At 40.1% G+C, this 23,872-nt stretch overlaps 2 protein-coding genes across 9 annotated transcripts in view; both read right to left on the reverse strand.

Moving 5' to 3' along the window:
* SMYD3 (SET and MYND domain containing 3) overlaps positions 1-7,001 on the reverse strand; it is a 349,559-nt gene extending 342,558 nt beyond the window's left edge. For 2 of the 8 annotated variants that reach the window (XR_008329628.1, XM_053382716.1), the window contains exon 1: positions 6,719-6,973. Coding sequence is in view for 7 of the 8 variants with exons in the window: in XM_053382716.1 (XP_053238691.1) it covers positions 6,719-6,963 (245 nt within the window). In the remaining variant the exon portion in view is untranslated. Of the gene's footprint in view, positions 1-6,718 lie in introns of all 8 variants that reach the window. The other 6 variants (XM_053382715.1, XM_053382714.1, XM_053382712.1 and 3 more) reach the window with 5 other exon arrangements.
* A 5,083-nt stretch (positions 7,002-12,084) lies between these two features.
* Positions 12,085-23,812, reverse strand: TFB2M (transcription factor B2, mitochondrial). Its single transcript, XM_053382726.1, has 8 exons — positions 23,396-23,812; positions 21,072-21,160; positions 20,430-20,583; positions 19,754-19,902; positions 17,298-17,387; positions 16,659-16,721; positions 14,744-14,895; positions 12,085-12,974 (listed from the first exon to the last, which is right to left on the reverse strand). The coding sequence occupies exons 1-8, from the start codon at positions 23,730-23,732 to the stop codon at positions 12,785-12,787; spliced, it is 1,224 nt and encodes a 407-aa protein (XP_053238701.1). The 5' UTR covers positions 23,733-23,812; the 3' UTR covers positions 12,085-12,784.
* Positions 23,813-23,872: the final 60 nt, after the last annotated feature.

Raw genomic sequence — 23,872 nt, forward strand, 5'->3', positions numbered from 1 at the left:
TCTTTGTCATAGAGACATGCATTAATTCATATGATCATCCTCCAGTATTTCAGATCTACATGCAACATCCATGGATACAGTGCAAGGGGGGCAGGAACCGCAAGCCCAGGAGCTGAATGCCTCCCTTCAGATCACTCTCTCTGGCCCTTGGCACTCTTCCCCAGGCCACACACTTACCAGCCCTGTCTCACATTCCTGGAGTGTTTTTGCCCTGCTAGAACGTGTCCTTGAACTTTGACAACTCCTCTTGTTCTCCAGGATGGAGGATAGAGAACTGAGAGAGTACTGTACAAAAGTAAAATTTACATTTGTTGCCCCACCCATTATTGCCTCTGTCTCTGCCCCTGGAAGATTGCCCAGGAGGAGATGAAGCCCTCAGGCTGAAAAATGTTTCCCACCTCTGATGTGGTGGATGTAGCTCAGGTACAGAGACTCCTTCCCAAAGTCTAGCTAGTGCTTTCCCAGCTTTGGGAAGAAGGTCAAAGAGCTCTAGGACCCTGCCAGAGCTTTGCACCTCCTTCCCAAAGCCAGGAGCCTCGCTTAACCAGCTTTGCGAAGGCAGCACAGGGCTGGAGAGATGTCAACTTTTGGTTTTGCCTCCCCCCCATCCCATGCCCACGACATGGTATTGTGCAGCTCATGGGTTCCATGTCAATGTACTCTTGTGGCCAGTTGGTATGAAAAGTTGGAGTGCCCTGCCATAACAGATAAGACTCAAAGCCACTTCTGAAAACACCTCCAGGCAGACCGTCAGGGAACAGAAGATTTCCCTCATGAAAGGCATCATCCAAATAGTGTAGTAAAATAAATTCCCTATTTCCATCAAGCGAACAAAGACTCTTAAGGGCAAACCAAGCTGGATGTAATGAATCCCCAACTGCCCCTTCTTCCTTTGCAAAGTGCCTTCAGGAGAGAGTGGTTTGTATCAGAGAAAGAATAGGAGGGATTTCTCTCAAAACATTCCTCTGGTATCCACTCACATTTCCTCTTTACAGTTCCAGGCCTGTGTTTGTAAGGTATGCTTGAGTGCAGAATGCTAACGTGGGTCAAAGAAGCTGGAGAGAAGATGTTTCAGTGGAAGAGAGACTGGCAAGGTTTTTATCCAGGAGTACATTGCAAGGAAAGGGACGCGGGTGGCGCTGTGGGTTAAACCACAGAGCCTAGGACTTGCCGATCAGAAGGTCAGTGGTTCAATTCCCCGCGATGGGGTGAGCTCCCGTTGCTCAGTCCCTGCTCCTGCTAACCTAGCAGTTTGAAAGCACATAAAAGTACAAGCAGATAAATAAGTAGCGCTCTGGCGGGAAGGTAAACGGCGTTTCTGTGCGCTGCTCTGGTTCGCCAGAAGCGTCTTAGTCATGCTGGCCACATGACCCGGAAGCTGTACACCGGCTCCCTCGGCCAATAAAGTCAGATGAGCACTGCAACCCCAGAGTCGGTCACAACTGGACCTAATGGTCAGGGGTCCCTTTACCTTTTTACATTGGAGCCAGCATGGTGTAGTGGTTAAGAACGGTAGTCTCGTAATCTGGGGAACCGGGTTCGCGTCTCCGCTCCTCCACATGCAGCTGCTGGGTGACCTTGGGCCAGTCACACTTCTCTGAAGTCTCTCAGCCCCACTCACCTCACAGAGTGTTTGTTGTGGGGGAGGAAGGGAAAGGAGAATGTTAGCCGCTTTGAGACTCCTGAAGGGAAGTGAAAGGCGGGATATCAAATCCAAACTCTTCTTCTTCTTCTTCTACACTGCAAGGGAGAATGGGCCACCAGGGTTTTATGAAGCATGCCCCAGCTTGAACTTGACACAAGTCTTGTGAAGGGAATACCAGTTACAGACCAATGTGTACTGTACACAGATGGCCTAGACTGCAGAACCATACAAAGGATGAGGCTTTAGCCACTGCAAAAGGGATCCACTTACCCAAGGCAAGGCAACTGTCAGCCACCCCCACTTCTAATCAAGGGGACAGCTCCATAACAAACCTAGGTCAGAAAGGTCTGAGTACTGCAAGGAGACACAAGACTGATTCTGAAAACCATTATTCAAAAGTCCAACCAAATTTATTGGAACCTCCTAGCAAAGGAGTTGCATCCAGTGATTCCCCTCACCTGCATTAGAGTAACAGCCACCTCTGCTTATAGCAGGAAATGGGAGCAAACCACATCTCATGCAATACCATCATATCCCCTGTTGACTTTCAATCATGGACCGATTTCCCATATCCTTATAACTTCTCTTAAAGGACTGTTAAAAGCTTAGCCTACTTATGGTAGAAGATTTTACACTCTATATAAACTGAAGTATAGCTCTGCCAGAACTGATTATACATATAGTAGAGATTAAGGAGTAAAGAGAAACCACTACTTGTTGACTTTAATGGAAAAAAATATTCCATCATGCTATGCGTAGGGAGGAAATTACACTTTAGTATAACTGGCTGTATTGATCCAAGGCTCACAACATATAAAAGAACCAATCTTGGAAGCTAGAGATAGCCTTGTTCTGTAATATAGAATGGAGCTATTACAGCGAGCTTTCGGCTATCTATCAGTCTGAGATATAACACGCTCTGGCTGTTTATGTGTATTTATAACTACAAAAGTGACTCAAACCTACCCTTATTAGCTATGGAATCTAAACTACAACAAGCTGTCATACTTGGGTCTATAAGCAAATCCTCTTCATTCAGGCATATCCCGAATAACAAATTGTAATATACACCAATTTTCAGAAAACTGTTGCGAAGAATATTTATACTCCAGGCAGATTATAAATCAAAACAAAGCATAAAGATATCCTATCCAAGATGTAAAGAGACTCTGAATAATGTAGGACTTTGAAAGCAAGGACATGATACAACTGGGTGTGTGATACAAACAAGAACAAAATTAATTGACAGCAGGAGAGGCATGGGTCACGATAAGAGGAAGAGAGATTATAAATAGGAACACATGTTTTGAAAAGGCCATTGTTAGCATTGAAATTGCTAAAGGACCGTTACTGAGGAGGTGTTTAAGCCATGGAAAATATATTTAAGGATAAAAATAAATACATCAAAACTATAATGAAAAGACTCCCCAACTGTGAAGATAAATGAAAATTCACAACAGAAGCAAATATGAAATCAGGTAATGTTAGACTCCAGACATTACAAAAAGTCTGCTCCTTACTACTACAACGTGCCACAAAACTAAAAGATAGGTGCTTAAGCTTCCATCTAAACAAATAGTGCTTTAATTGATCCACCAATTACTCCTGATATCCCAACTCAGAATGTTTGTTATATAAATTATTGCATTTGATTCCTTGATTTACCTTACATTTCATGTGTCCAGGAAATATATACCTAATATAATCTGCACCTGAAAACTACCCTTTCTTCCTAGCACAATCCTTGGTCTCTTCTACAATCAGACTAGATTAAGTTAGCACACAAAGGGACTCATGTATTACTTTCCCTATGCTTCTAGATACAGGTAGGTAGCCATGTTGGTCTGCCATAGTCAAAATAAATAAATAAATACCATTCATATCTAACTCACCGGGAAAGCTGACTACATTGAGAGTTCATACAACTCTGGGGAATGAGGTGGAGGGAAGATGCAAAAGGTCTACTTCAGATTAAGGCAGCAGCAAGGAGACAGGAAATGGATGGCATTTTGGCTTCCAGTCTGCTCCAAAATCTGAAACAATTCTCAGAAACATTCCAAACATTAGCCGGGATGCTACTTCATGTGAACCTACATTGGAATTATTAACATTTTTATTTAAATAGTACAAATTCAAATCATACCACAAGTGAGTTTGAAAATCCCCTGAAAAGATCTGAAGATGGAAACAAATGTGGAACTTCCATAATTATTTTGTCCTTTAAGCACACTTCCTTAAAGCTGAGACAGGTTTTCCATGCAAGATGTGTAGCATAATAAGTTAAACATTAGAGATAAATATTCAAAATAAGTAGAATATTTTTTTCTAGACCACAAAAACTAATATCATTTTTATATATGTACAGTTACAATAATGTAATATAATGCAAAACTTCCAGTGATCTTACATAAAATACCCCCCTTTTACCTTCAGAACAATAAATGGAAACTAATTTGCAACTGCATATTACATTAGCTATTATCCATATTTTAATATCTATTTTTCCCTCACAGCACTTACTTTCATTATGAATTTGAAAAAATAAAAATTTACCCTTAAAGAAAAATAAATGAAGCACTGAGTGTGTGCTAATTTGCTATGTTACTGCCATTTCCTCTTGTCTCCCACCCCCTTACATGTTGAGGATTTTCCTTTGGCACATATTAATATTTATCGAGTATAGAGATTCCACTTTTTTATTTTACATGAGAAAATGGCAAGCTCAGTTTATGTCTTTTAGGCTGTGAAACTCACCTTTATTCTGAAAACATTTCCTATGCAAATAGCAACATTGTTACATTGTCTTACATATCACTTGTTAGATTTTAAACTTTTTTTTTTAAGAAAGCCTATCTCCACTCAATAGTTAAGAGTAGCTCTAGAAACAAACATTTTACCCTTTTGTGATACTGAATCAGGCAATATTTGAAAGGAAATCATTTCACCACAATCACTAGGTGGCTATGAGCAAATGGTTAAGTATGAGTGCCCATCCCTTTCAATGTGGTGACAGAGAGCTTTATGCCCAGTCTTAATCTTCCCCTGCCCTTGCAGACCAACTAATCATACTGTAGTATGGTCAGGACATAGCATTCATTGTGACTATTCATGCAGTTAAAAACTAGAGGCTTAAGTCTTTTTTTATGTATTAACAAATAGACCTTTTGTGTTCATGTACTGCCACCTATTGGAGATTTGTTATAAGAAACAAAAACACAAAGCCACAAAAGTTTATGTCTAATGATGCTATTCCAAGTCTACAAAATCCTAGTGAATAATCTTATAGCCAAAATAATAAAACTTATGGATACATCAGTCTAACTCAATATCTGGCACCTTCTTAAATTCTAATGGTCCGTCATCTGGAACAACTGTGGTAAAGGTAAATAAATTTGAGTCTGACCTAAAAATTTGAGACCATTTAGCTTATTACAGCAAGAAAGACACAGTAAACAGCAGGGAAATAACAACAGGAAGAGAAGAGAATAATGCAAATGTGGAGAAATGAGGGCAGTGGGGAAATAACCAGTGAAACGATCTGAATGGCTGAAATATGAACAGAGATTTGAGTGACGAAAAAAATGCTTTTCAAATTATGAACTTGTAGTCAGTGACAATGCTGAAATAAACTAGCATGGCCCTTTTGGTGGTACTCCAATTGAAATTTTAGCTGATGAACAATCTTGTGGCATTTACCTCCACAACTTGCATATGTGCGGGTGAGCTTTTCCCCTCAGAATCTGCACTGCCCTTTCATTCCACCATTCCCAGCAGGTGTGAAAGACATTATTATTTAACATCTATGAAATGCCTAACTTCTTCTAAGCACTGTACAGCTATTAAGGGATTACAGACAGTCCCTTACCTGCAGGCTCGCTATGCAGTATGACTCAAAAGGAATAGAGAGGGAAGTGGAAGGCAAGCTTTGGAGAAGCTATGAAATCACTTCTTCAAAAATCATAGGATGAAACACTTGCATGTTTCAAGCCATAGCTTGCGTGTATAAACATGCCATCACAAATCTAACACCACACAAGAACACTTTCATATCACCTCACACTCTTTATCACTTGAGTCACTTCCAGCATCCTGCCACAAGCCATCAAGTGCTGAATAATCTTGTAAGGAGAGGCCCATTGTTTCATCATCACATCTTAAAAACAAGGGTGGTTACCCTTTGGCCTTTCATATTCTTGGGCTACAGTTCCCATAATCCCTGACCACTGGCTGTTCTGGGCCTAATGAGAGCTGGAGTCCAACTTGAAGGCCACATAGATTGGTCTTAAGTCTGTGCCTGTTTTAATGTTTTGATGGAAGCCGCTCAGGGTGGCTGGGGAAACCCAGCCAGATGGGTGGGGTATAAATAATAATAATAATAATAATAATAATAATAATAATAATAATTATTATTATTATTATTATTATTATTATTATTATTATTATTATTATTATTACCTGGCCAAAATGCAAACCCACCCCATGAGGAGGATGGCTATCTACTGCCTCAGTGGCTGTGGCAAGTTTCCAATACCAGGGGTCGGCCTCAGACCCCTATGCATGTGGCATAGACTGTTTCTTTTTAACCAGACCTTTGGTTGATTTGACTTACATCCTATGTGCCCTTTTAAAATGTGGTGGTTGTTTTTTATTTTATGTATTTTGTGGTTTTATATTTTGATCTTATTCTGTGAACTGCCCTGAGACCTCTAGGTACAGGGCGGTATATAAATTCTAATAGTAGTAGTAGTAGTAGCAGCAGTAGTAGTAGTAATAGAGCACCGGGTTCAAGTCCACCCAGAGACAGCAGCTACACTTCACCGCGTTGCCAGGACCACTTCCCGCCCCACCCACTTCCAGCCAATTCGCCTTTGCCTGCTGTATTGACGGGCAAGAGACTCCACAGCCGCAGCAAGGAAAGGCGGTGCTGGAAGGGAGCTGCGGCGCATGAATACCATGCCCCGCGCTGCGCAAATGGTCGCAGCACGGCAGCGCCGCCCAGCCAAAGAAGGCAGAGAGAGCGGGCGGGCGGCCGACCCGGCGAGGGACGCGGAGCGCGGGAAGCCCAGCCAATACCTGCGCAGGCAGCGCTCGCACACGCCTCCCAGGCGCTTCTTGCTGACGGTGTAAGCGAAGGGCTCCGCGCGGTACAGCAGCTCTCCCGGCTTCACCGCCTTCGAGGAGCGCAGGCCGTTGCCTTTGCCCGGGCTGGCAAACTTCTCCATCGCCGCTTGCACAGAGCGAAGAGAGGCTCCCGGGCCCACAGGGCCCTTCCCGCCTCTGGCCCCACGTGATGCCGCTCGTGTCGCCGCCGGAACCATCTTTGGTACGGGCAAGAGGCGCCCGGCTTCAGGGCGCCCCCACCTCGCGGCGTCAAGCTCGAGCAAGATGAGAAGCGCATGTGCACTCCTCCCCCCAAAAAACCGGGTTTAGACACTCGGGGATGTGGGCTTTAAATAAGAAAAAAATATATATCTTGCACCGTCTGTGGGAGGCTAGGCTCTTCCAGAAGCACATTAGGAAATAATTTCCCAATTTAGGGCTGCAACCCGAAACGCGCTTAACCTGGAGATAAACCTCAGCAAATCAATGGAGATTACTTCTGAGTAAACATATTCGGGATCGGGTTGCAAAATCAGATTTAAACTGCCCACTGCCTTAAGATATTGCCCACAGTTACTATGACAATCACCATTTACAGATCCGTGTCACCTCACAACCCTAACCAGCATCATCTCATAAGTAAGACATACTGAATTAATGTGGGGCTAGGACTGGAGCCTTAGCCTCAGGGTTGGCCCACTCATGAGGCAAGGTGAATTACTGCCTCGGGTGACAGAAGGCAGCACACCCAGCCTCCAAGAAATGCATCACCCGCTGCTGCCACCTCAGCTGAGGCATCTGATCATAGCCTGCATTTTTAATCAAGGCTTATATTTTGATCAGATTCCTGTATTCTAAAAATGAGCTTAAATTCACAAATGTTTCTTTCGAGACAGGACACCAGCAGGCAAGGTCTTTGTCAGAGGCCCCTTTGGTTTATTGCGGTCATAAAACAGGCTGGGAACAAAAGGTCACACTGACCATACAAATGATAGAATACAATCAAGGTTGCAAAAACAAATAGTGCCTCCCATTAAACTTGAGCCACATCTTCCTAAGGTTAAAAGGGCAAGAGCTAATACAAACAGCAGCTGGCCAAGGGAAGAGGCCTCTCTCTCTCTCTGAAACTGCTTTGAATCTTTAGAATTTAGCTTAGCTTTTACTAAGTTCCCTTTCTTCTAAAAAAACTATATATGTATGAAATATTGGCTTAAATGTAATTATGCAAAGGATTTAGAAAGTAAGAAATTATAGAATCATAGAAGAGTTGGAATAGACCACGAGGGCCATTGGGTCCGGACCCCTGCCAGACAGAGAGACGCCATCGGAGCACTCCTGACATATGGTTGTCAAGCCTCTGCTTAATGACCTCCAAAGATAAAATTAGCCACCATCTGTTTTGGAGTGAATAGGGCAATAGAGCAAAAGATGAAATGTTAGTTAAGGCGCCTAGTCTAGGGCAAAAGGTTATTTGGTAATTAAGGTGCCTTGTAGAGGTTAATGGCTATTTATTTGCCAATTATAAATAGAAGGAAATATAGCTCTTTGTCTCCCATAAAAGGTAATAGGAAATGGGTGTATCTTTTATGATTGGTTCTAGCAAACAGCCAATAGGAATTTTAACCAGGCTGATTGGACAGAGGCAGCCAAAGGAGGAGCAAGGGGGCTGAGCTGAGGGAATATAAGTGCTGGCCATAAGGGCAGGAAGGCAGGCCAGAGCTTGGTAACCATATACCACTGTGCCTCTCATTTATTTGTCTGACAAATAAATTATTATTTTAATTTCTCTATTGCTGCGTTGAATATTTCATTCCAGCTAAGCGTTAACCACAAGCAGGGTGCTACAAGCTGCTGCCACGTGCTTCTTGGAGACCAGATCTGCCACTTCCTTGGCAGCCCTCCCCAGTGCCACGTCTACAGTGGCCTATTAAGGAATAAGAGGAGCTGCTGGTCTCCCACCCTTCTTCCTGCCGTAGATCTTCATTCACCCCTTCTTCCCTGGTGGGTCCATTGCAGGAGGGGAGGGGGCAGGACAGAAAAGAGTCTTGCAACATAACAAATCATAAAAGAAAGACAGAAATAAAAAATTGAAACAGTAAAGTGTCACAGCCCTGGAAGGGCAGAAGTACAAAGATACAGATGAGCTCTAACAGGATAATAAATTATTAACTCATACAAAGATTCCCTTTACAAATAAGATTTTTTTTTTAAAAAGTACTGTATTCTTCACTAGTGAGTTCCATCATACTGAGAATAAAAGTTCTATAGTCTTAAATGGTCCAGACATTTGTATATAGTGATGGCATTGAGTTACCAAGTGTCATAGGTCAAAAAAGTGCCATAGGTCAAATTTGAGCTCTGCCCTTTAGATACGTATACGTAGGAGATATCTCTTCAAGAAGGGCAATTTGCCAACCCCTTTAATACCAGCAATCCAGATTATTAAGATTAAAAGTATTTTTAAAATACAAATAAATTACTATTATGTGTTTGGCTTACTTGCAATTTGAATGCTGTTTTCTGCTTCCTTGGGCCAAGATAACAGAGACTGAACCCAAAACTCCATGCATGCAAAACACGTGGTCTGCCACAGAACTGAGTCCCCCAATCCTGGGCTTGAGGAACTTGTGCATATCAAATATAATTTGGAAAAGAAGTATTTTGGAGACACATGAACACAGGTTTGAAGATACACATGAGAATGGTGTGAAGTGTGCCCTCAACTGAAACTCAGTGTGGTGCAGCAACTAGAATGTTAGATTTAGAACTTGGGCATACATTCAGCTCTTCACTCAGCCGCAAACTGCACTGAAAAGGCATCAAAGAATGAGTGACTTTAGGATTGTAACATCACAGCTTAGTTTACCTTATTGGTTGTTATGAGAATAAAATGTAGGAGCTCTGAGCTCCTGGGGTGGGACAATAGGATAAAAATAAAATAAAAGATTTTTTTTTAAAAAAATCATCTTACCATCTTTTGCTTACAAATGGAAAATGCAATGTTATATTGTTTTGGATTGTTGTGACCTACAGTTTGCATTTGTCCTGGAAACAGCACAACATGGCTAATGCTTACATTATTTTATTATTATTATTATATTATTATTTTATTTTTATCTTTACAGTCAAGCAATATATAAATTTTGTTAGATAGTGTCCTTTGCCTAGAAAGACTGTAAAGTAGCACACATTCCAAATGACAGGCAGGTGGCACAACAACACAATTTCTCAGATTCCTTTGCTATTTCCTGCTTTCACTTTGATTCAAATATTAATATGCAGAGTCAAACTAAAGAGATACTCTACAAAAGTGGATTTATTTAAAATAGTGTAAGGTGCTAAGATATGTTATTTGCTTTTTTTAATGAACACCTTAATTCATCTCTGGATTTTAATATAGTTGTTTAAACATCTACAGGTAAAACAATACAAATGTTTCAACAGCCTATTTCAAGACCTTTTTGTTATATAATTTCAGGCTCTGCATACTTGCATTAATAAAGCCCTCTGCCCAATGAAGATAATGTTTTAGATTATTATCTGACCTTCTAGGATAGTTGTATAATGTTGCTCCTGTACAGTGTTCTTTGTGACTTACTAGCATGACATTGTATCGTTGTCAAATGAGATCATGTTGCTAAGAATAGTGTTTGCTGCAGGTAACCGATTCTACTTTGCAATGCAATATGACTCCTTATTCTCAAAGGAAAAATTGTCCCTCCTTAAATAATGCAACAGTCAGACATCAAAAGTTTTCTGAGCACTTTTACCGGGTTGTTAAATTAAGATTAGATTTTTCCAACCATGTTGACTGGAAGAACTTGGTGTGTATTGTAATGGATAATTCTACCACCCTTCTGCCACCCCCAATCTTTCTCCTGATCTTAAAAAACAAGAAAATGGTTGTGGTATTACTAATGTGGGCCACTGAAAGTCAGGGTCCAACTCACAATTTAAAAGGCCAGTTATCTATGTCCCGTTTCTTGATGTTCAGCAGTAGTTTTCAAAATATTTTCAGCATGTTCCCTGTATTAGGGCTATAATTGTTTTTATCAGCACACCGCCTGCCTCTTCCTTCCTGCCCCCACCCCACGCAAATATGTTTCAATGTATTTTATTTCTGAAGCATTGATCTAGCATATTAGTTGTCCCACACATTAAGGATTGCTTTGCCTGTTAGTGGTTTACATAATGTTACTTATATAACGCTGTAAACTGGCTTGGGCACTTGGAAAAAGTTGGAAAGGAATTATTGGTAGGGTTCAGATTAATATCACAATCCTATATATGTGTACTTGCTGCATGAGCACTTTTAGATGTTTTAATTTTTTTGATATATTTTAATATTGGGGTTTTTCTAAAAATGTAAGTCGCTTTGAGACAAACATTTTGTACAATGCAACAAGTAAATAATAATCATAATACTCAAAAGGAATCCCATAGTTTTCAGTGTTGCTTATTCCCAAGTAAGAGCACAGAACTGCAGTCTTCATTAATTGCATCTCGATAAATGTGATAAGTTAGTAATGACTTAAGCTGCAATACTACCCCTACTTACTTGGGAGTAAGCTCCACTGACATTAGACTTACTTCAGAGCAGGTATAATTGGACTGTTGTTAATTCCCACTGAAATCAAATGAAACTTAAGTACAGCTAACTTACAATGCAGTTCTGTACATGTCTACTCAGAAGTAAGTCATCACTGAATTCAGGTAAGTACTTTGCAGAATTGCAGCTTTTCTCTGAATCCAACACATTTTAAAGAAACAAAACAGGAGTTCAACTACTTTTAAATTACTGTAACTCACCCTAGGATGTACTAGTGAATCTAATAATAATAAATTTCATCATCATCATCATCCTACATTCAATTCTTATGATTGCAGATTTTCTTGTGCAAGGAGTGATTACAGGTCCTTCCATTTTAATAATCTCTCCTCCCCCATTTCCCAACTGTCTTTGGCTTTATATACATCCTCAATAGCACAAACAGTATCCACAAAGAAGCTTGCAGTATCTTTCCCCCGCCCCTCTATGGTAGTCAAACAACAAACTAGTTCTTAGAACAAGGACTTCGGATGTACAAGTTCCCTTCCTCTTCCTCTGCCCCAGCCCTCTAGAGCAGATTTGGGGAGAATGAAGTGGAAAAAGGGAAGAGCGAGCAAGGGAAAAGTTTTGCTGTACAGATGGAAATTTCTGCACTATCAGAATTACTTAATTTGATTCGGGCAATTATATTTGAGAAATTTTCATACAGCTCTTCAACAGCAGTGTACAAGGGCCTGGGTAGACAGGACGAAACAGTTGCAAAAGGAAATCAGTCTCTTGACTAGAAACAAGTGTTTTATTGCATTTTTAAGGAAAATATTTACATTTTTATAAATTAGAAAAAGGTTTGTGATGAGACAAACCTCTTTTAGTTTACATAGTAGTTAACATCCTGGTCAGAAAACAGGATAACTGAAGTGCATTCACTATATACTATTTACATAAAGTTTATACAATATATATATATATATAAAGGCAGAGCAAGTTTTGCAAACATTTTTCCATGTGGGGGCCAGTTCTAGAGTAACTCAGGTATTTGAGCACAAGTCTTTAAACCAGAAATACACATTTTCTTGCTTCTTTTGGCAAATTTTTGGTTTACAGTACCTGGTGGTTTTTTTAAGTGTGCAAGTCTATGCATTTCAAGCTTTATATTTATTTTTGAGGCAAACTGCAGTGTATGCCATGTTTGCCTTATATTCCAAAAGTAGCTCTGCTGTAATACAAGGAACAATAACAGGACTGAAAACAGTTCACTATGTTTTGAACAACAAAGGATTTTGCCTTGCACCTTAGAAAATGCAATGACATGAAATTTCCCATGGAGGACAAATTGGGCATGTGTAAGATGTTGAATTTTTATGTGGTATTACCTTCATAATTTATCACCTGATAATTTATCAACTAAATTATCCTCACTGATAAAGAGGTTTCAAGCCACTATCATTTGCACCATAACAAGTTCCTATTCAAAATAAACCAGTTTCAGATTAAAAATTGATGCCCCTGCTATCCTCCAAAAAATCTTCATCATAGAGCCAGCTTTGGTCAAATTCATTAGCTTGTTCCATAATCTCAAAAAGGCTTTTGTACTGCTCTGGATATAGACTACCCGTTGTAATGTTTTCTGGTATCTCCAGCTGTCTCAACAATTCCTTCCCACCTTGGGAACTCCATAAACTGAAATAGAAGAAAGGCGGGGGGAGAGGGAATCGGTCACAATGGGACAGTTAAAGATAATGCTGATCAGTACCTTATTAAAACAAAACCAAATTTTAACATGGATCTCATCAGATTTCATTCCTTAAAACGTCATTATTTTCCATTAACAGTTAAGATTGTGAATATAACTCCAATGGCTAAACTAATTATGCAACCCAGGGTCTCTTGTCACCATCATGAAACCCCAAAACGCAAACAATGATTTCAGTGTTTAAGTTAATGCATCACAGCATGTTTCCAGGATGCTTTTGAGGATACATGTATACAAATGAAGACTGTAAAGGTGAAGAGGTAAAGTCGGTTATGATTAATTGGGCTAAAGACTTTGGGTACAATATACAACTGAATGATTGGGGGAAATTATGGAAAGAAGGTTTAAAATTTACTGCATGCAATGCCTTGAAAGAAAATGTGATGAAAATGTTTTATAGATGGTATATTACACCTGTTAAACTTGCAAAAATGTATAAGGTAAGCAGTAAATGTTGGAAATGTAAAGAAAAAGAAGGAACATTTTACCATATGTGGTGGGAATGTAAAAAGGTTAAAAACTTCTGGGAAATGATATACAATGAAATGAAGAAAATGTTGAAATATACATTTATTAAAAAACCAGAAGCATTTTTATTAGGCATTGTAGGAACTGATATAAATAGAAGTGATTGTAAGTTGTTTTTGTATGCAATGACGGCAGCACGAATTTTATTGGCACAAAAATGGAAGCAAGAAGAATTACCAACGAAAGAAGAATGGAGGATGAAATTGATGGACTATGCAGAACTGGAAAAATTAACGGGAAGAATCTGAAACCGGCGTGACCAGAGATTCACAGAAGATTGGCGTAAATTTACGGACTATATGAAAAGTAATTGTGATGATTCAATTACATTTGTAGGTTTGCAGGAAGTTTTGTAAGGGGAATAATTCGAATTATTGCCTTATTGAATGAAAGGGAAGATATCGGTTATGAGGTTAAAAGTAATATAAATTTAAGAAATGCAGGAGAAATCTTAAAGATGGGAGATCATCAGAGGAGCTGACGGAAGTCCAAAAGATTGTATAAGAGCTGGAAATTTGTAAAATGTATGACAATATAAATGTGTTTAAAACGAATAAAAAATTATATAAAAAAACAAAACAAATGAAGACTGTCTAAAACATAAAATGGCCAATATTGAAACCTCTGGTGGTGGTTGGAACTTAAGTTTATCAAGCAACAACCTCCCTTTTCTTATTGCTGCAATGATAGAAATTCCAGAAGCAGCTTTTGGTATGGCACTGTGACTCCTGTTCAGAGTAAACATTCTTACCATTGGCATGCCTAAAATAGATCTTTGTTCAGGATCCAAAAAACCAAGCAACTAGTTCTACATTCCCAAAGGGCTTTGGCCTTGTGTTTTCCATGCCAAATAACCAACCATGTTTAAATAAAAGCAGCTTTTAAACATAGTATTTGATATGGCAATGGGATGGAGGGCCTCTGCTGTTTTAAAAAATTCAAAAGTCAAACTGGCTCAGTAACCACTTGGCTGCCAGCCACTGTGCTCAGGTATCCAGCCACAAAGCCGACTAGTCTTCTCAAACGTTAGTCACACATCTAAAGATGCGCAGCTTTTTGAAACTTAAGCAAATTCTATATAATATTGTTCAGGTTTACGCCAAGTGCCATATCCGACTAAATTCTTTTCCACGCTGGATGTCAGCTAAAGAAATTGACTTTTACTTACTTTAATTTATCTATTAGTTTAGTCTTGCTTTTAGCAAGGCATTGCTTCACCATCACAACAAATATTCTTGAATTACTAGTTGTCAAGCTGTCTGTAAACAAATTCTTCCTTGGCGTCAGCCGTATTAAGCATAAGTGGTCATTCTGCAGCAGCTGCATATAACACAAAAAATTAAAAACATATTAATATAAGAATTTAATTCATGTGTCTTTTACCTGATATGTCTTCCAGAAAGGGCAAACCAACACTGCAAGTGTATCATAGGTTAGTGTGTGGGGAACCCCTCATACAGCAGGGGTCTCAGTTGCTCATTCCCTCCCCTGATGAATTATGGTAATTCTTAGTCCATGTTTTATGGGGATCTGCCCATATAAACAGTGAAATTGTTGGAAATGTTTATCCGATGGAAATACCCAACCCTCTGATCTTGTTGCTGACTGTTACAAAAGACATACCCAGTTTTTCTAGATTATTCTTTCTGCTTTTTGTGCTGCTATCTGGTTTGCCCACTCTAAGGACTGGATTTGGTCTACCACTCTATGTTTGACAACCATGAATTTTGATTGCTCTAATATGCTAGGAACTTAGAATTATTTCACAACTAGATGGGCTGGAGGGAGACAGGAGTTGTTACTTATTTAGATTGACTGCTTTGTCAATGCTGCTTTTTAAATCAATGACAAATGTTAACCCATATGCAAATCATACCCAATTACTAATCATTTAATCATATTTTATATAAATTTTTCCATTTCCTATATTACTGTATCATTTATAATTCTATTTCATATCATTTCCATTTTTCATTTCTTTCCAGATCAATAAATTGAATAACACATAGAATCATAGAATGGCAGACCAAGGGTCATCCAGTCCAACCCATGTAATGCAGGAATCACAACTAAAGAATCCCTGACAGATGGCCGTCCAGCTACTATTACAGTTACAATCGGTATTCTTTGCTCTTTCTCTCTCTTTGGATTTTTAAATGCTTTATTACTCATTTTCCGTATATATACAACATGTAGTTATCTTCATTTCAGTCAGTCCAATAAGGATATCTATGTTCACAAAGAAAATTACATATAATTTCAACTATGTGTTTTCTACACAAACGTAAGACCTCCCATTTTCTCCACGTTTCCCTTTGTAATAAACATATTACTTTAATTTGTCATTATTATTTTTAAAAATTCGCTTTTCTATTTTGATGTCATTTTCCTTTATATATATTATTTACAGAAATCATTCAAAGGCAACTACCATGCTTATATTACAACTATTTTTCAAGTACTTCTTGAAATTATCCCATTCTAGAATGAACTCCTGTCTGGGTTTGTCTCCGATTCTTTCAGAAAGAGAGGCTAATTCCGCATATTCTGTAATTTTGAGTAACCATTCATCTCTAGTAGGAAGTTTGTCATCTCTCTCTCTCTCTCTCTCTCTCTCTCTCTCTCTCTCTCTCTCCGTGTGTGTGTGTGTGTGTGTGTAAACTTTACTCCCTGTTCCACTGGGCTGCTACCAAGCAAAATCAAACCTTCACTGAGGTCCAATAAATGCTAGTTTGTTCACTAGTCAGGATTTTGCATAATGTGCACCAATTTTGTTTGGATCACCATATTAACAACCCCCAACCCCATTCAATGACAATGACGTGGCAATTATTGCAAAAGTATAGCAACAAAGATGTTTTGCAACCTGGATTTTCAATGAGTGCTGCTGACGCTAGCCCTACCAATATAGATTTGGCTTACGCGAAAAGCGTTTTGGAGACAGACAGCCGATTACTAAGTGCACAGCTGAATGAGCATGTGTCTCTCTCACTAAAACAGCAATCTGGACAATAGTTCAATGAATTTGAGAATGTCTGCATTCACACAGCATTTCCTTAAGCATTCAATTATATTTAGCTTACCACACTCTTTGGTATAGAAAGTCCACCATTTTTTGAATTCGTCAGAAATGAAGGCCAAGGCTCCTAGAAGGAAGGGAACAGTAATGCAACTTAGTATGAATATTCAATAAGGACTTGCCACAGGGCACTGGTGGTCCACAGGCCAGGTTCCCTCAACTTTCAGCAGTACCTATTCAGGGCAGCTCAAGGCTCCCCATCAGTGAAGCATGTGGTGTTCAGATCATACATGAGCACCACCTGCAGCTCTTTGGCTTCTGATTAAGAATGTAAGCATTTGTACAGCAATAAGTGCTAAGGAAATGACAAAATAACTGCTTGAGAAATTATGACAAAGATCTGGGAGAATGGGATCTAAAGTGCCATGGGTAATCTTCCTTTTACACACAAGGTATTTAAATATTTGCTTCCTGTTGCATGCCTGCAAAACAAAAAGCTGCTCTACAAGATCAAGGGACCCTTCTGAGTGGCATCCCTTGAAGGCATATCCTCACCTGTGGGCAGGTGGAAGCGCTTCCTGCTTACAAGCAGGTGGGTGGGAGTAGTTTCCAGCCAAGTGAATCCTGAAATATCACCTTACCATTAAGAGCCCTAAGAGCAGTATTATTGCATTGCTATTCATTGCATGTATTAAACACTCACCATACGCAGAAGCTGAATGTCACAGGCTGTTTGCCATAGTACACTTAGTGGTTGATAGATTCTTGTTTCCCCAGGCTTCGCAACAAGAGTCTGGCAAGGGGAAAAAACAGCATTTATATTTATGTAAAATTTCTGACTTTATCATGAACAATGGAAGAAAGACTTGATTAAAGCAGGAAGTTCCAAGTAGCATCTGAAAGTTGAATCAAGGTACAAGTCTCGCTTGTCCAAGGCTATATTAGAAGGACTGTTATGCCACAACAGAACTAGAGTACTATTTTCAGTCATGAGTCAAAATATGAAACTGTGCCAACTCAGTATCTGTACTACTGTTCCCGTTCTTCCAAAGCAGTTGCTATAGTTCTGAAGATCCAAAATGTATATATGAAGTACAATTATTGTATCATCTAATATTCTAGTTCCGACCTTCAAGGGGGAGTGCCTGTCCTTATACAACAAAAAAAGCAATATCCACTAACTCATTTTCTGGTTCTTAGAAGGTATTTTAAAATGTCATCAAGAACAGAAATCAATGCAGAATCCAGTATCTTAATGTACCTCAGATCGTGTACCAAGTTGTCAACCCCAATTCCATTACATAAGATACCCACAAGGTGATGGTAAAGAATAGAGTTCCTGCTCTTTCTAATTCAGTTCATATTTGAAATGTTGATGATTCAAAGCAAAACCAGTTCATTCACGTTAGAAGGGATTAAGGAGAAGACTGGTTTATGACAATCCTGGGGTTTATATGACAACAACGATTACAGTTCTGGGTAGTCTATGACAACTCTTCAGTACTGTATAAAAGTAGCTGGTTTGCAGGTTTGGCTAAAACAGAGTACAAAAAATGTACAGTGGTACCTCGGATTAAGTATTTAATTCGTTCTGGAGGTCTGTTCTTAACCTGAAACTGTTCTTAACCGGAGGTACCACTTTAGCTAATGGGGCCTCCCGCTGCGCCGCCAGAGCACGATTTCTGTTCTCATCCTGAAGCAAAGTTCTTAACCCAAGGTACTATTTCTGGGTTAGCAGAGTCTGTAACCTGAAGCATATGTAACCTGAAGCGTATGTAACCCGAGGTACCACTGTACCTCTGTACCTCAAGCTGGGCAGGGAAAGAACCCTGGGGTACAGTTCACTGTTATACCCTTATTGCAGGTTGGAGAGCTATGGGGAGCCAGAGGAGCTTATAGTAGCCCCGTAATGTAGTCCACCATTAATACTGCAGGTCAGAGGTAGGGCTGGGGCTCTTTTGGATTCCTCTTGGGGTGGAGCAAAGTTCAATTTATTTAAACTGCCCCCTCAGACCTCTCCCCAAGCCAAATCACGCCACTGCATTCAGAAGCCCCATGTCTTACTGATTTTGAACTTTCAAATGTTCAAAAAAACAAAACCACAACCTATCTCAGTAAGTTTTGCACATGAAGTAAGACCCAAGTTAGAGCACAAACACTCATTTTTGATTTTTAAAAAATTCACACACAAACCCCAGTCACCAGTTTTACATGCACACCAGGACTATACCAACATTTTCTTGCAGAGCTCCACCTTAATGTAATATTAGCTGAGCAGATGAGTAAACCATTCCTTTGGATGAGAGATGCCATGGATTAGTAAAAATTATTCCAGAGTTTTATGGCAAACAACACTTCCCATGCCTTATTGCAACTGATAGGCAGTAGTGAAAAGCAAATAGTAAAATAAAAAAGTTCTTAGTAACAGGAAAGTGGTATATGTGACCATAAGTGCAAAAAGTACTATATGCAGATGAAATCATTTACATATAAAATGTATCATTCTGGATTAACCCTATTGAAGAGGCAGGACTTGATTAGATTAAGTTTTTCAGTAATTCTTGTTTGTAATCAACAGTTGGGTTTTCCAGTTCCTTATCCTACACCACTACACTGAGTGCTTGTTGATCATTACTGTCATCTCCCAATACTTGCCAGAGCTTAATTATATTCTGTGAAATTAGTCCAGAGAACCTTAACTTAATACAAGGGCTTTGTTCCTCTGAATATTTGTCAAGTACATTTCCCCCCAAATGGGATAAAAAATTTCCTAACAAGCACAGAACCTCTGTTGAGAAATTGTCCACAGATATTTGGCCTACTGAAAGAGGAAGCCAAATCTTTTAGAACTGCAGCCTATATTTTTCCTACTTGCATCAAAACCAAGGTTATGTTTCATTATAAATTTAAAAAATCTGCACTTATCTATTCATTGACTGTGCAACACATAATTGCTACCCTACTTGCTGTCAATACGAATTATTAAAACTTTTTTTTGTTCATGGAACTGACAAGTACAGAAATGTTCTTTGCTTAAAAATTAAAATAATTATTACATCTATACACTGCATTAAAATAATTTTTACAAAGTATGTTTGATTATTTTAACACAACCACATAGCAGCTGGCGTATTATCAAGCTATCTTATACATAAATACCTTGTATTCTTTTTCACTGACAAAGAGGTTCAGTTCTGTTCTTCCGTATTTATATATAGAACTGCGTTCATATAAGGCATAGAGAAGCTTCCAAATCAGGTTCCTTTCCTTTCTTTGTGGCACAATTCCAATCACTTTTAGAGGAACATCTGTACAGAAAATCGACCAAAATGAATGAAAAAATGTATATGTTCACCACTACTAAATAAAATAACCACCAAATAAATAAATAGACAATAGCAGAATCATTACAAAAATAACTCCCACTTCATTAATGCCTTGAATATTGCTACCCTTCATATGAGACCTCTTAAATCCTCTAGTGAGGCTATGACATTCAAATATTAGATTGGCTACCCACAAGATACAGGGCTATCTCCACAGTAGCACCACAGTCATTTTTATATTTATACACAACTTTTGAATCATGATAGTTCCCAAAGCAGTTACGGAACACTCCCTTGGGAAGCAGTGGCTTTAGGCAAGCCATGAAAACTTTCTTCTTCCTAAAAAGCTTTGGAAAAACGTGTTTAGCAGGTGCCATTTTACAATGTATTTAACTGCTGTTGTTTCATCTGAAGATATCTGCCTCAAGCACACCAAATGGAAAAAGCCAAATACAAACAAATATTGATCTGCTAATTATCTACAGTTGATATGCACCAATTTTAAGCACCTGCTGTCCAAGGAACTGTTAAGATGCCCAAGTTCTCAAAAAGTCTTTCAGAATACATAAAAGGTGGCTTCAAGGATCCAATACCCATAGGGTCCAATCTGAAAAAGTCACAATGCACCACTTCTAGCTGGCCATCTGCTTTTTCCTTCAGAGACTAAACAGAAACAAATCATTAGAAGGTGAAATTAACATCTGAATTTGTTTTAACTGAGTCAGCCTATTAACCCATCTAGCCAAATACTGTATTGTCTACTCAGAGAGCAGCCTCTCTCCAACGTCTCATGCAGTGATTTTCCAGAGCCGCTGCTCAAGAGCTTGTAACAGGAGATGCTGGGATTTATCCTGTGCCTTTATCTTGGTTTTAAATAAAATAAAATAAAATCTTGTTTTTTAAAAAAAATACCATAAATTGAGTGATAGAGACATATTTGTAACCAAAAGAAAACAAAAAAGAATAAAAAAAGAAAAAGAACAATCAACGACTAACCTGTCAGGAAAACAATATACTTTGAGATAAATTAAATCTCTCATTTTTGTCCTTTTACAGATTTTTGTGAGGTCCAGTTTCTAAATCTAAACCATCAATCATCTCCTTATCTTTTTGTTTAGCCACAAATTTCAGTCCCCCGTGTACAAACCTACCTCTAAATCAGGAACAAATGACTTATTACTCTCCAGAGCTATAACATGGGCACCAGCATTGAGTAATGTTCGGGTTAAGACTCCAGGACCTAAAAAAAAAAAAAAAAATCCAGGGTTAAACACCGGCATTAAACACAGTTTTAGTTTAAAAGAATGACCAAGAAGAACCCAAAGGCCCTGTAAGTTAAGAAGAGAAAAATATAAATATGAATGTAAACATGCAAAACTTCTCAAGGGACTACACTGGATTATATCCCTTGCAACATATTATAGTAAAGGGACCCCTGACCTTTAGGTCCAGTCGTGACCAACTCTGGGGTTGCGGTGCTCATCTCGCTTTATTGGCCGAGGGAGCCGGCGTACAGCTTCCGGGTCATGCGGCCAGCATGACTAAGCCACTTCTGGTGAACCAGAGCAGCGCACGGAAACACCGTTTACCTTCCTGCCAGAGCGGTACCTATTTATCTACTTGCAGTTTGAGTGCTTTCGAACTGCTAGGTTGGCAACATATTATATACAAGCATAAAGAAGAAATAAAAATTGCAGGAAATGTGAATTTTAAAAAAAACTATTGAAGGGACAACTTTTCAATAGTATAACCTTCAGCTGAAGACAACTGGAGGAAAACAATGGCCAACTTGATATACTTTGGGGTTTCTGCCAGCATATTTCTCTCGACAGCCAGCAGTCACCAACAACAAATTTTATAAAATAAACTGTGGGACATTTATATTAAAAATGAAATATCTCAGGTGATATCAGACCAAGGCCCATTTAGACTAGTATCCTGTTCTCACAGTGGCCAACCAAAAGCCACAAAGGAGGACATGAGCGCAACAGTACTCTCCCTTGTACTCTCCAGATGCTGGCATTCAGTGGCATACTGCCTCAAATTCTGAAGGTAGTGAACAGCCATCATCACTAGTAGCTACCGATAAGATTCATTTTGCATGAAACCCCCTTAGAAGGTTGTCAAAGTTAGTGGCCATTACTACATCTTGGGCTAGCAGATTCCATGGTTAAACTATGCACAGTGTTAAGCAGTAGATGTCTGCTTGGAATCTTACAACATTCAGCTGCATTAGATGACCCCAGCTTCTAGTATTATGAATGGGGAAAATGTCTCTGTACTCACTTTCTCCATATCATGCATAATTTTATTTGCCTTTGCCATGTCTCACCATACTTGCCTTTTTTTCAGAACTAAGAAGTCCCATATGTTGCAATATGCATTCATTCGATCATGATTTTGAACGCTCTCTTTCACAGATCATTAATTAGAGATGCATAATTAATTGGCACCTGAAACTTCAAGAAATGTCTTGCACTGCATTCAACAGAGAGTTTTGAAGTTCACCTTGTAAGCTTAACGCTGTATGTAGGTTCTGTGGAAGATTTTGTTCATTAGTTTTACTGTTCCATTTGCCAGGAGAGCAAACGGGGTGTTTCACAAGAGAAAAAGGGGAAGGAACAATTGGGCCTTAGATGCTAATGGGAGCTTCCTTAGTACTGTCTAATCCAATAGCCTAACAGTCAAGGTACGGAATCACAAGACAGAAAAACATTTGGTTAAAATCTAGGCTCCGAAAGTAATTGAGATACTGTTGGCAAACACTCTGGAACACTGCCTATATATTGGGCATGGCCCGTCACACACAGGCAGAATGTATGCAGAAGATGCCATCTCCAGGTAGAACTGGGAGAGGCCCTGGTCTGAAATTGCAGGCAATCACTGCCAGCTAGTGTTGTTGATGATACAGAACTAGATCAACTAAAGGTGTGACTTGGTATAATACTTTTCTCCTAGGTTCCTACTTTGAAAACACCCTGTTTCTTTATTCTAAAAGAATTATTTGCAGGTGGCGCAATCGGTCAGTGCATCTGGCTGTTAACCAGAAGGTTGGTGGTTCGAGCCCAAACAGGGATGGTGGCGGGCAGGATTCCTGCATTACAAGACTAGACTAGGTGGCCCTTGGGGTCCCTTCCAACTCTTAGCAATAAGATCCCGGGGCACTGCTGGTGCAGCGAGTGATGCAGAAGTCGAAGTACAGTGGTACCTCGGGTTAAGTACTTAATTCGTTCCGGAGGTCCGTTCTTAACCTGAAACTATTCTTAACCTGAGGCACCACTTTAGCTAATGGGGCCTCCTGCTGCTGCGCTTCCGCAGCACGATTTCTGTTCTCACCCTGAAGCAAAGTTCTTAACCTGAAGCACTATTTCTGGGTTAGCGGAGTCTGTAACCTGAAGCGTATGTAACCTGAAGCTTATGTAACCCGAGGTTCCACTGTAACAGGTAAAGAGGACCAAGCGTCTCTAACCCTCACCTGGCTCGCATTCCAGCACCACCGTCTCCGGCCCCTCGGAGCCCCTCCCGCTTTGCAGACTGGAGGCCACGGCGCGCGCGAGGTCGGGGCAGGCGATGAACCTTCGCAGGGGCGGCGGGGCCCGCGCCTTCTCCGCCACCAAGCGGGTCGTTTCGGCCTCCTCGGGGATCCGCAGAGGAGGGAAGCGGGGCTTTGCCGGGCCGCGGCGCTGCTCGCTCTGACCCGCCGGGCCTCGCGAAGAGAGCCGCTTCCCAGGCGACAGGCTCAGAGCCGTCAGCAGCAACGGGCGCCCCGGCAGGCCCGACGGGGCCAAGGCCGCCACCGCCGAACGCAGCATCCCGCACGTGGGTGACCTTGCGGGGTACGAGGCCGACCAGCATGCGCGGCACCCGGACGACTTTAGCGGCCGGGCTCGGGCTCCCACTTCCGTTTCCGGCACCGCTGTTGCTGGGGCGACGCTCTAGTCTGCCTCTTCTC

The sequence above is a fragment of the Podarcis raffonei genome, chromosome 3, assembly GCF_027172205.1.
Source record: "Podarcis raffonei isolate rPodRaf1 chromosome 3, rPodRaf1.pri, whole genome shotgun sequence".
NCBI lineage: Eukaryota > Metazoa > Chordata > Lepidosauria > Squamata > Lacertidae > Podarcis > Podarcis raffonei.

What these genes read in the sequence shown, in the direction of transcription:
- TFB2M (XM_053382726.1), bottom strand. Translation starts at nt 23,732, where the DNA reads ATGCTGCGTTCGGCGGTGGCGGCCTTGGCCCCGTCGGGCCTGCCGGGG. An exon ending in GGTGCTGGAATGCGAGCCAG is followed by an intron (nt 21,161 to 23,395) that starts GTGAGGGTTAGA and finishes TTTTTTTTTTAG; the next exon opens with GTCCTGGAGTCTTAACCCGA. An exon ending in CATTTGTTCCTGATTTAGAG is followed by an intron (nt 20,584 to 21,071) that starts GTAGGTTTGTAC and finishes GTTTCTGTTTAG; the next exon opens with TCTCTGAAGGAAAAAGCAGA.